The sequence below is a fragment of the Oncorhynchus mykiss genome, chromosome 9 (assembly GCF_013265735.2).
Source record: "Oncorhynchus mykiss isolate Arlee chromosome 9, USDA_OmykA_1.1, whole genome shotgun sequence".
NCBI lineage: Eukaryota > Metazoa > Chordata > Actinopteri > Salmoniformes > Salmonidae > Oncorhynchus > Oncorhynchus mykiss.
In genome coordinates, this window is record NC_048573.1 from 66,890,346 (window position 1) to 66,904,023 (window position 13,678).

The 13,678-nt window shown below is 41.2% G+C and overlaps 1 protein-coding gene across 2 annotated transcripts in view; it reads right to left on the reverse strand.

The window, feature by feature from the left end:
- Positions 1-4,334: 4,334 nt before the first annotated feature.
- Positions 4,335-13,678, reverse strand: part of LOC110532714 (histone lysine demethylase PHF8) — a 34,173-nt gene continuing 24,829 nt past the window's right edge. For both annotated transcript variants that reach the window (XM_021616814.2, XM_036988768.1), the window contains exons 17-21: positions 13,324-13,670; positions 7,538-7,618; positions 7,277-7,386; positions 6,515-6,875; positions 4,335-6,300 (exon numbers count right to left, since the gene is read on the reverse strand). In XM_021616814.2, the coding sequence (XP_021472489.2) occupies positions 6,212-6,300; positions 6,515-6,875; positions 7,277-7,386; positions 7,538-7,618; positions 13,324-13,670 (988 nt within the window). In that variant the 3' untranslated portion in view covers positions 4,335-6,211. The remainder of the gene's footprint in view (positions 6,301-6,514; positions 6,876-7,276; positions 7,387-7,537; positions 7,619-13,323; positions 13,671-13,678) is intronic.

Genomic DNA, 13,678 nt, shown 5'->3' on the forward strand with positions numbered 1-13,678 from the left:
ACATTTATTCTATTACAGACATCTTAATGCATACTTTAAAATTATATTATGTAGGCTAAACATACAAATTAAAATGGAAAAAACATATTTTTTTCCTGGAAGTATTTTAAACTGTTACTGTCCCCACTACAAAAATACTTAAATACATGTAACTTTGTACTTGATATAGATCAGATATAGGTCTGTAGCAGTTTGGGTCTAGAGTGTCTCCGCCTTTGAAGAGGGGGATGACCGCAGCAGCATTCCAATCTTTGGGGATCTCAGACTATACAAAAGAGAGATTGAACAGGCTAGTAATAGGTGTTGAAATAATTTTGGCGGATCATTTTAGAAAGAGAGGGTCCAGATTGTCTAGCCCAGCTGATTTGTCGGGGTCCAGATTTTGCCGCTCTTTCAGAACATCGGCTATCTGGATTTGGGTGAAGGAGAAATGGGGAGGCTTGGGCAAGTTGCTGTGGGGGGTACAGGGCTGTTGACCGGGGTAGGGGTAGCCAGGTGGAAAGCATGGCCAGCCGTAGAAAAATGCTTATTAAAATTCTCAATTATCATAGATTTCTCAGTGGTGACAGTGTTTCCAAGCCTCAGTGCAGTGGGCTGCTGGGAGGAGGTGCTCTTATTCTCCATGGACTTTACAGTGTCCTAGAACTTTTTGGAGTTTGTGCTACAGGATCCAAATTTCCTGTTTGAGAAAGCTAGCCATTTGCTTTCCTAACCGCCTGTGTATATTGGTTCCATTTTACCATGTATGTTGAAAAATGTTTTTGGGAGATGCGATGGATCATTGGGGATCATTCAATATTCCCTTTATTTTCTTGTTCAGTTAAATCATCTCAAGTGAAGAGTCAACTCATTTAATTAAAGTTCAATTCATAACTAAATTGTTTTTTACATTTCTATTGTAAGGATTTAATCATTTGCAATTATGTCTACTTATGATAAAGGTTTATGTTTCTGCCTCCATATGATATAAATATATTCAATGCAAAAAACATCTACATTTAAATGATATTAATATTAATTTGCATATATTCCTGTTCATTCCCACCTCTGAATATTCCCCAAAATGTGCAACCCTAGGTAGGACGAAATAGATTTAAATAGTGGAGTAGGGTGGTGTTATTCTTTATCATTTGATTTCTTTATTTATTTTTGTGAGTGTAGTGGTAGATGGTGGGATAATTTTTTTAAAAGCAACGTATAAGGGAGTTGTACTCCAGTCTAGTAGGTGGCAGTAATGCAACATTTATGGAATGCCAACCGCCGATAAACCTCATCGACGAAGAACAGACCAGGGCTTTTGGCACAGCTAGGTTGCTACACAGCAGAGTTGGTCAGACACTTGGGAGTGCCTGTCCTATTGTCCGCCACAGTGTACGTGTCAAAATACCAATAAATGGCTGCATTCATTTTTCACATTGTGAATCAATTTGAACAATTTAATTGTGTATTTGGTGTAGGCTTACCTTAGCGTGATGTTTTGATAGCTGTGTAATTCTCTCGGACAAGGTGAGTTGTATCGATATATTCGCCAATATTTTCTTTAAAAAAATGTGCAATGCTAATCATTGATAAAAGTGACCTTGTCCGAGAGAGATTTTGGGCAGTTATCAAAACGTCTAACCAAGATAAGTCTACACGAAACACAGACCTTATTTAAAGTAGTTCTAAAATCCCCAAAAATAAATACAAAGCTTTACATGGACTTTCCTACCTATCTCTCCGATTTGGTCTTGCACTACATACGTACACGTATGCTACGGTCACAAAATGCAGGCTTCCTTATGCAACATTTTAGTGACAAAACAGTAGTTAACCTGTATTTTATATTTGGTACATGGGAATTTAATCGCAAAAGTTGTGCTTCCCTACTTCACGCAGACTTTTCTCCGCAACAAGTGAAATTGATGGAAAATGCGCATATTTTATATTCGCATGAAAATGTTTGGAACGCTGTTTTTATAAACCAAAATTCCCCACCAAAACAGGCTGAAATATCAGGCGATCTTTTTAAACAGCTCTTATATTAAAAAGGGCATTATCATAATTTTCATTATTTCACAGGATTATTCCAACCTCATAGTATTGAAATATAAATGCAGTGCCTTCAGAAAGTATTCACACCCCTTGACTTTTTCTGAGTTTTGTTGTTTTACAGCGTGTATGTAAAATGTACTAAATTTAAATGTTTTCGTGTGTAGATAGGTGAGAGAAAATACAGCCATTTAATCAATTTTGAATTCAGGCTGAAACAAAAAAAATGTGGAGACAGAGCAGCACCTCTGGATGGAGAGCAGTTTAGGGATTAAGTCCCTTGCTCAAGGGCACAACGACAGGAAATGGTACCTTAGTGCTGATATAGGATCAGTTTAGCCTTTTAGATAAGATTATATGGGACAGGAGGGACTTAATCAGCACACTTTGTGAATATGAGCCGAGCAGCCCTCGGGTTGCCAACTTGAGACCGGTCTTAGAAACAATTCCTCAATAATTATGAAATGAGTCTGACAATCACATGGAAACATACGACTGAGCTTTGAAAGTATATGATTTAATTCCGCATAATATGAAAAGTCAAGCTCTCTGAAAACCAGATGGATAATCACCTGATTTAAAATGTTAGTACATGGAATACAAATGCTATTGAAATCATTCTCAAATGTGATTGTGATATTATTCTACAGCTTGTGTGAATGTAATTATCACCATTACCTAATAAAGCACAATATAGATACACAATAAAACCCTGAGAGAAATTGTGTTCCACACTTTAATAAACCATCGCAATAGAAAATCGCAATGGCTCAGTTATATACTTATTTCAAAAAATTATCAAAAATCAAAATACCTTCCTTGCAATGATAAAGAATAAGGGATGGTGCAGACACACCCTCTGAAAGTCCTTGGTAGAAATGCTATAGGAAGAGGAAAGAAATGTACGTCCAAATACATGTAAAGTATTGGTGTGTTTAATACAATGCAAAATGTTCCTTGTTTTAATATCATTACAATAATAGCAGTCAGAACCATTCATCTTGAACATACAGTTGAGATTGATGTGCGTTTCAGTGTCGCCACCATCTGTCCAGCTGTGAAGCTTTTAAACTGGTAGAAGACAGATCTGAGTTGAAACACTATTTCTAATGTTTCAAATACTTTAAGCGTTTGCTTCAGCCTGCCTGGAGTGCCAGGTCTGGTGGGAAGGGTTTGGGACTTCTATTGGTTTCACTGCAACAGGCAAGCTCAATCGAGCACAGCTAAAGTCTTTTGAATGATTTCAAATAGTGTTTTAACCCAGGTATGGTTTAAGACAGGGGTCAACTGCAGAGAAAAGAGTAGTAAAACAAATGTAACAGTACTGGCCCAATAAAAAGGTGGTACTATTTGGTCTTGTATACTCCGGTTGTACAAATGATGTACAACACATTTCACACAACTGTTGTGGTACAACAAAGGTTTTTTTTTAGCACAAAAATTATTACAGAAGTGATGTGGAGAAACTTTGTACAGACAAACTCTGTAGTATATCACACAACCATTCTGTTAAAATGCGTACATCAGTAGTACAACATGAGTGAGTACAGGGCCTTTTTGGTACTGGTGAACAACTGCAGGCCACACAAATAATAAGAAAAGGGAAGTATATCTCCTCCAGGTCAATGCTTTTCACATCTAACAGATACATTGACAAGAGTAAATATTATTAATACTAAATGATAACATAAGGGAAACAGATAAAACAATAAGAGCAGAGCTACTGAGAACAAACTTCATTATAAACTGGGTGGTTCCAGCCCTAAATGCAGATTGGCTGAAAGCCAAGATATATCAGACTATACCACAGGTATGACAAAAAAACAACTTTTTACTGTTCTAATTACATTGGTAACCTGTCCAGGCACTCCGCGTTGCGTCGTGCGTAAGAACGGCCCTTAGTCGTGGTATATTGGCCATATACACACCACCCCCCCCCCCCCCCCCCCCCCGAGGTGCCTTACTGCCATTATAAATTGGGTGGTTCGAGTGCTGATTGGCTGACAGCCATGGTATATCAGACTGTATACCACGGGTATGGCAAAACATGTATTTTTAGTGCTCTAATTACATTGGTAACCAGTTTATAATAGCAATAAGGCACCTTGTGGGTTTGTAGTATATGACCTATATACCGCGGCTACTCCACGTCGCGTCATGCTTAAGAACAGCCCTTTGCAGTGGTATATTGGCCATATACAACACCCCCTCGGGCCTTACTGCTTAATTATAACACAACCAACTAAACAGAATGACAATTATTACTGCATACAAATAAAAAAACAATACTTTAGACTATTGCATACAGTTCTCCAAATGACATTTATTTTATACAAGGTATGTTAAGAAATACTTCCTTTGAACTATATAAAAACAAAACTCCAACAATTATGTACATTTCGGAATCATTATCAAATCCATAGCTTCCCGACTTCAATATCCTTAGATAAAACTACAACTCTGCATGTCTAAATGTGTAGCACGTTCTTTAAATAAAACACATTCTACGTCTCCGTCCCAAACAGCACCCTATTCCAGAAATCGTATGCTACTCAAATGGCCCCTGGTCAAAAATTGTGCACTAGAGAATAGGGAACCATTTGGGATGCATTCTACAACTGCTGGCTCAAGTGTATAATACTAAAGACTTGAATAGAAACCATGGTGGATTGGAAAATGATTAGGAACCAGACTGTTCATGTCATTACAGTACTAATGGACCGGATGGCGATATCAATTCAAAAATAAACACATCTAAAAACACAACTTCATCCAGATGTGAGTTACATGTAACCTAGGTACCAATCTGTTAAATGAATAGAATCAAACACACAAGTGAAAACTCTGACAGGTTTCACATAATTAAAAATGTCCAATGTTGCTGTTATCTCAATATAAAATATTTTCTGGGAAACAATTAATTACCCCATGGTGCTTTTTTTTTGTATTATTGTATTATTATTAGAAAAGGTACAAAAATAAAGTTGTTTTTTTTTTTAGCAAAAGAGCAATTTCTCAAGTAACAATTTTGCTGGGACTGTCTGGGAGTGGTCTGAGTGGGGAGGGGAAAACCGAAAATTAGCTGTTTTGTCAGTGGTTTGGAACTCTTTCTTATTGGTCTATTAACTAATTTAGCCACCAGGCAGACCAATACTCCATCCGACTAAAACAGGCTGAAATTCCAGGTGGACTTTTCAAACAGCTTGTACACTAAAAGGGAATAATCATAATTCTCACAATATTATTCCAACCTCAGTGTGAAAATATATATAAAAACACAGAAAAAAAAATAAATTTTTGACTGCACTGAGCCTTTAAAAAGGTTTGGTTGCTATGTACATGGGAAAAGAAAAACCCAGGTGGTGAATAAAAGGAATAACCTAGATTAGTCAAATAAATACAAAAGATGGCGTGAACTTGAGGTGTTGAAAGTGAGGTGAGAACATGGATGACAACACAGAACTGGAAAGGCAAGCATTCCTACTACCACAAAATAAATATAAAAGCTATTTGAAAATAAATAATCCCAAACTAAAAACAAACTCAAAATCCCATTTGACTGAATTGTCAGGAAATGCATTATTTCCCATTTAAAACATTCACCCCGTTGCCTTCAATCATGCGCGCTTGTGCACATTAAAAGGAGACCCACGTCAAAGGAAGAATGGGTCATATAACTTATCAACTAAAATAGATTTCAGACATTTTTCATTGCCAATTTGACGAATACATGATTCCTGCATGTAAGTTAAATGGTTTGATTGATGATTAGACAGATCAATGAATTGACCCCATATGTTTTCCATTGATCTGAGCAGTGCATGACCAACTAAATGTTGAGATGCTTCTCAATATATTCATATGAAGGTATGAATAATCCCAAATGTGAAAGCAGAGTACCAAAGCAGAATGTGAATATTTCAGCGCTAGAAAAGCGCTATATAGATTCAAGCAATGATTAATTATTAAATGGGACTGGGAAGGGGTATAGGGTGGAACATGAGTGGATGACCGGTTTAGGTGAGGACACCAGATGAACAAAAGTTGAATTATAGAACAACAAAATAAACACACAGTCTTAAAGCAGTCACGTCCTTTTAGTCCTCTTTAAAATTGCATCCATCTTTCCTCCGAGAATCATTCCTAAAAATCTTTCTCCATCCACATCTCCAAAAGCATCTCACAGGAGAAGCTTCCCATTGCGGTGTATTTTCAGAATCTTTCCTAGTCTCTGTTTTGCTGTTGCAAGTCCTTTCTTTGGACGTTTCCCTGAGATGAAGGAAGGAGGAGGCAACGGGTAAGAAAATAGTTTGTCACATTTGTGAATGTCAATGTGCAGGGTCTTGCTCATTAGACACCAAATGGAAGAAAACAGACATACAGGGAGGGACTATCATTTTCCATTGCAAAATGTTTTGAAACGTTTTCCGTTGCGTGCCCTAATGAACACAAGTCATGTCTATGTGCTGTGATGTGTACTTACCTCCACCAGCTCCAGCGCTGCCGGGGCTGGCTAGCCCAGCGGGGGAGGCTGCTTGGTAGGAGTAAGTGCTGCTGTTCTGGGGGGAGAGGGAGGGTCGTCTGGAGGTGAGGAACACCCCAGGAGCCATAGCAGCACTCCCTCTGGGGCCTCCAGGACCGAACGGGCCAGGGCCTGCCGTGTACTCATGGTCCAGTAGGCTGGCAGAGTAGCACTCCATCCTCCGCTCAGGGCTGAAGTCAGGGGTGGGAGGCTCCGGGGGGGGAGGGGGGGAGGGAGGAGACGGCTCAGCCCGAGGGGGCTGTGGTGGGGCAACAGGGCGGGGCTTTTTGGTGTATTTCCTCTTGGTGGGTTTCTGGATCTCCTGGATGAATAAACAAACAAAACAGTTGACACGCACTCAGCTTTCCTAGTTCCTTAGAGCATGGCATTTTGACATCTGACTCTCAATTGACAGTTGAGAGAAAACATGTCTTTGATGGTTGTCATATCTATTTGAATGCCTATAAGATTTTATAAAAAGGCACTACCGCCAACTGCCCTTCCTCTCTCAGAACTTTAACCTGTCCCAAACTGCCCTTCCTCTCTGAGAACATTAACTTGTCCCAAACTGCCCTTCCTCTCTGAGAACATTAACTTGTCCCAAACTGCCCGCAGAAGTGGAGAGGAGATACAGCAACACTTGGAGGACAATATAATTCAATTTAAAAAGCTTGTTTATTGCTAAAAGTAGCTCCTCCTCCAACATATGTCCCCTCCTATCACCTGTTGTGCAAGTTTGGCAGCAGCTGCAGCGAGGCCAGTCTCTACAGACGCCACTCTGGCCCCATCCCTTACTGGGCGCTCCTGTTTGGGCAGGGTGGGGGTCACCCGGGCTGAGGGAACAGAAGATTTTAGTGGAATGAATCAAATCCCCCTACCAAATGGTTTCTAAAATGTTAAACTAAGTATCAACACATTTCCTTCGCTGATTTGGTGATGAAATACATCCACAGTCCAACATTCAGGGACTTCAGTAATGAGTACCTTTGGGGCTCCAAGGAGTGTCGCCCCAGTTCCTCTTCCTCTTGACCTGGTCCTCCTCATCAGACTCTAAGGACGGATAGACTAAAAACACAGACAGTCAAGGATAATGACTGACATCATTGGATCATTCACATTTAGTTAAGTATCCATAGTGCCCTGATTGGACCATGATTTAGACAAGCTAAGATGTTTGTGCGTTCGTTTTTAGCTCGCCCGGGAACCAGTTAGGCAGAGTGTGCATATTTGAGACTAGGGCTGTTGCGGTGACATATTACCGCCACACTGGCAGTCACGAGTCATGACCTCAGTCAAATTCCCTTTGACAGTTGGTCACGGTAATCCCATCCAAAACTGTACAAAGGAACGGTGTTGATGAGTAGCCTACCAAACTTGCTAATGGCCTGGTACTTGGCGCTCTATTGTCCCTCTAATCCAGCCTTTTTTAAGTATTGGTAGCGACCAGGGCCTCCCATCGGGCAAGATTAGGCAGCCGCCTGTGGCGGCACTTGAATTTGGGCTGCATTTTGACAATTGGCTGCCACCCACCGGCACCCCTGATCAGCTCCTACACCGCCGGCGGCACCCCAGACCAGTTCATAGCGTTGCTGCAGTTCCCGCCCCCACCTCATTCCACTTCTCCCGAAGTTCACTCCCACTATCCTTCGTAGCTATGGTGATGTGTGTTTATATGGGATTATCCAATTGTGAAACATTAATAAAAATAAATCTGCTAATTAAATTTAGTTTTTTATGTTTGTGTGTGATGAAGACGATTAGTGATTAGGCAATAGCCTAACCTAGCCTGTTAATGTTAGATAGCTACTACCTAGTGGATAGAATATTTGCTAAAAGTGAGCTATAGAGATTTGAAACAATTTGCTACCATGTTTAAGAAACTAATCAAGAAGCTAATATTAAAAAATAAATAAAATGAGAAGAGAAGAGGCACAATCTCTAAACCAAAGAAATTCGCTGGTGAAATCTATCAGTGTGCAGCATTGTCCATCAGCAGGTGTGGAGAATGACAAGCCTATGAGGCCAGGCCATTCATTCACCGAGATTCCCCTCCTTATCCCAATGTGTCCCAGCCTGCACGAACATATCCCGGCCACTCACTGGGATCTTGTGTTTTTGTCTGGGAGTCGGATTCAGCAGCAGCACCATCATCAGGGATGGGGAGCGGGTCCAATATAGTAGGGTCTTCGCAGGGCAAAAAACATAAGATTCCAGAGAGTGGCCAAAATATATGAATGGATCTTTATGGGGTATGTTCGTGCAGGCTGGGTCACATCAGGATAAGGAGGGGAATTTCCCAAGATTAGAGGGGGAACTAAAGTATTCGGTGGCCCACTTCAATAGGAGGATGGCGAACTGGGAGAGAGTGGAGACCATGGCTTGTCTATTCCAAGCAAAATGATGCAGCCTTTTGTTTTTACTGAAAACTTATTTCACACGAGTGCAAATCTGCGCTGGTCAGGGATGGAAAAGGGACTGGAAGAATCTGTGCCACCTCAGTTCGCATGAGAAGTCACATGACCACCTAGATAGTTTCCAGAGGTGGAAGGAGCTGGAGATCAGGCTGGTGTCCAAGCAAACAGATGATTTGATTCCAGGACCATGGACAGCCACCCGAGAGAAAACGTCGCTGACTACAATGCAACACCACAGCAGAGGAAAGAGACAAAATAAATAAATGCTGAAACTGATGGACAATCAAATTCGATGTGTAAATAAACAGAATTCGTTAAGGCTGGGTCACCGACAAAGCTTATTTTACACTATTCTCTGAAACTTCTATTTTCATTATCCACCTTTACTTTGAGACTTCTTCAGCCAACATGTTTTCCCCCAATCAACACACCACAACTGCATGTGTGTCTCGCCTAGCGCGGCAGAAGGTACAGGGCCGGCCCTTGTCACGACCCTGTTAATGATGGGTCGCGACCTGTCAGCGTAAATGCATAAATTACTTGAATTTATTTGGCCAAGTGCAACTGCGCTCTCGGTTTAGGGCGCTCTCTGCTTAGCAGCGGTCTCTGCTCAGCTTGGCAGCTGGGAGATGCCCGGGTGCCTTGCGGTTTACTGGATATTTTTAATGCAGTTTTCTTGAAGAGCACTCCGCGACACACTATGAGGTGCTGTCGTTCAGCAACAGATGATGCGTTATCAGCCACTGATTTGTCATTCTCACTCACCACTGTAATCAAATGTACTAATGCTAGCCACAAATTATGACTGAGCCCAATCGTCAATGAAACGCAAATACAGCTATGAGTTTCTTTCATACAAACTTTGATAAATAAGGAGCGCCCACAATATTCTAGCGACCCGCACAGAGAGCTGTGTGTTATGCTGTTAGTTGGTTGTGTTGTATTTACCAGTACCCAGTGTTCGCGGTGTCCGGCCCGCCAATCAACCTGCCATCTACCAATCACAGGAATGGTGGTTGACGCATCCTGGTGGTTGATAGAGTGGCGTGTGTGTGTGAGGCTAAATGGAATCAAGTCCCTGCAGCAATGTTCCAACATCTAGTGGAAATCCTTCCCAGAAGAGTGGAGGCTGTTATAGCAGCAAAGGGGAGACCAACTCCATATTAATGCCCATAATTTTGGAAGGAGGAGATGTTTGACAAGCAGGTGTCCACATACTTTCGGTAATGTCGTGAGTGAGTGCAAGTGTGTGTGTGTGTGTATGTATGTATATACACAGTGCCTTGCGAAAGTATTCGGCCCCCTTGAACTTTGCAACCTTTTGCCACATTTCAGGCTTCAAACAAAGATATAAAACTGTATTTTTTTGTGAAGAATCAACAAGTGGGACACAATCATGAAGTGGAATGACATTTATTGGATATTTCAAACTTTTTTAACAAATCAAAAACTGAAAAATTGGGCGTGCAAGATTATTCAGCCCCTTTACTTTCAGTGCAGCAAACTCTCTCCAGAAGTTCAGTGAGGATCTCTGAATGATCCAATGTTGACCTAAATGACTAATGATGATAAATACAATCCACCTGTGTGTAATCAAGTCTCCGTATAAATGCACCTGCACTGTGATAGTCTCAGAGGTCCGTTAAAAGCGCAGAGAGCATCATGAAGAACAAGGAACACACCAGGCAGGTCCGAGATACTGTTGTGAAGAAGTTTAAAGCCGGATTTGGATACAAAAAGATTTCCCAAGCTTTAAACATCCCAAGGAGCACTGTGCAAGCGATAATATTGAAATGGAAGGAGTATCAGACCACTGCAAATCTACCAAGACCTGGCCGTCCCTCTAAACTTTTAGCTCATGATCAGAGATGCAGCCAAGAGGCCCATGATCACTCTGGATGAACTGCAGAGATCTACAGCTGAGGTGGGAGACTCTGTCCATAGGACAACAATCAGTCGTATATTGCACAAATCTGGCCTTTATGGAAGAGTGGCAAGAAAGCCATTTCTTAAAGATATCCATAAAAAGTGTTGTTTAAAGTTTGCCACAAGCCACCTGGGAGACACACCAAACATGTGGAAGAAGGTGCTCTGGTCAGATGAAACCAAAATTGAACTTTTTGGCAACAATGCAAAACGTTATGTTTGGCGTAAAAGCAACACAGCTGAACACCCCATCCCCACTGTCAAACATGGTGGTGGCAGCATCATGGTTTGGACCTGCTTTTCTTCAGCAGGGACAGGGAAGATGGTTAAAATTGATGGGAAGATGGATGGAGCCAAATACAAGACAATTCTGGAAGAAAACCTGATGGAGTCTGCAAAAGACCTGAGACTGGGACGGAGATTTGTCTTCCAACAAGACAATGATCCAAAACATAAAGCAAAATCTACAATGGAATGGTTCAAAAATAAACATATCCAGGTGTTAGAATGGCCAAGTAAAAGTCCAGACCTGAATCCAATCGAGAATCTGTGGAAAGAACTGAAAACTGCTGTTCAAATGCTCTCCATCCAACCTCTCGATGTGCAAAACTGATAGAGACATACCCCAAGCGACTTACAGCTGTAATCGCAGCAAAAGGTGGCGCTACAAAGTATTAACTTAAGGGGGCTGAATAATTTTGCACGCCCAATTTTTCAGTTTTTGATTTGTTAAAAAAGTTTGAAATATCCAATAAATGTCGTTCCACTTCATGATTGTGTCCCACTTGTTGATTCTTCACAAAAAAATACAGTTTTATATCTTTGTTTGAAGCCTGAAATGTGGCTAAAGGTCGCAAAGTTCAAGGGGGCCGAATACTTTCACAAGGCACTGTGTGTGTGTGTGTGTGTGTATATATAACAGCTTGGAAAATTCCAGAAAATTATGTCATGGCTTCAGAGTTATATATAAGTATATTGTTGAGTTGTGACTGTCAGTGAAAAACCGAGACCCAGCCAGGGATATTGCAATATATATATTTCTTTTTAAATACAAATTGTGGTAACATTTTTGGAAAGCAAATGGCTATTGCTATAAAGAGATGGCAATGAAAAGACTCCAATCTGTCTTTTAGATATCAAAATGCTCAACTTGAGCAAACAGTAGCCTATCTTACTGGCACTAGCGGAGAACATGGGCCATATCCCTGGTGAGTGTGCAAATTCACTGTCTCTCATTGGGTCAGTACCACGTTTGTTTTTGACAATCATTTCCTCCTCCAGGTTAGATGGACGTCATATTGTATGAAGGCCGATTACATGGATCAGACAACATCATTTTTATTGATCTGTTCGTCAGTCAGCAAAGTAGCCTACCTTAAAATGTCTGTCCTATTAAAAAAAAAGATTGTGCTAATGTCTTCAGACACATAAAGTATAGGGGAATTGCATGAAATGTGTTTCTAACATTTCCCTGTGGAAAGAAAAGGAGAAATGTATCTGATATAGCCTAGCCTACTTTAAGCCACTATTCGCTGCATTGAACAGCGGCCTCTTTTACCAACATTGATTGAGTTATATTACTAGTGTAAATGATGACTATCAAATTGAATCACATTAGGAATAGAAGCTCTCTTACATAAGTTTGCAAATGTGATGATGCACGGAATGCTTTATTATAAAAAGGTACATTTTTAATGGTGAAAATAAGCTTCCCCAAACTTGAAATCCACAAGCCGCTTATGCACTGGAGGCTCGGAGCAGGCAGAGGGAGACCCAAACCCTTATCTGGCACTAGACTCGCTTCTTGCTAGTTATTTATCATCATCATCCCATCTGATTACATAGTTGGCCTACCCGTCTTGACTGAATCAACCTGAGAGAAACTAGGCTAATAAAGGCTAGCCATAACGTTGTGCTTCTCACCGTCCTACAGTTGGGCCTACACACAACAACTCCGTTAATTTCAGAACCAGAATAGGAGGCTACCTTTTCTTTCTCATTTAAATCCTGTCATTTTAATTCCATCTTCAATTGATTAGATATCACCTTAATTACTTACCACAAAAGCAGAAGAGGAGAGTCTCTCTCTCTCCCTCCCAAATAATGGATATTATTGTGATGGTGTTGGCTATATTAAAATTATATTTATTCCATTTAAAAAAAAATTGAGTTATTCCAAAGGCGTGGAAGCCTGGAGAACGTAAACATGTTAATTAACAGTCAATTACTGTGAGACCGGCAGTCATTTGCAAGAAAATGACCAGCTGACAAAATGTTATGACCACCACAGCCCTATTTGAAACCATTCCAAAATGAATGGCCCCAGGGCGAGGGCAGCAGTGCTCCTTCCTCCTATGACTTGCCTGGTTAATAGTAGTACATTATATAGGGACTAGGGTGTCATATGGACGCACACAGCCTATGACTCACCATACTCTGCGTCTTTAAAACAGGTGCCAAGAGTCTCCTGCTCATCTGTGCTCTCCTCATCACTAAGGTGACGGACCGGCCGCTTGACAGGCCGCTTCCCGGGGCGCTGGAACGTTGTCTTCTCTTTAGAGGCACTTCCTGTTCTGCTCTTATTGTCTCCGGTCACCCACACGGCTCTCCCTCCTTTCTCTTTGACTAATCCCAGTCCCTCAGACAGCCCTCCAGAGACAGAGAGAGGGGAGGAAGAGGAGGATGACAAAGAAGAGGAGGAAGAGGAAGGAGGGTTGGCCATGGAGAGCATGCCCTGAATGGCTTCTCGTGTGCTGGGAGAGGCTGGCGCTTCCTCACTGGAGGG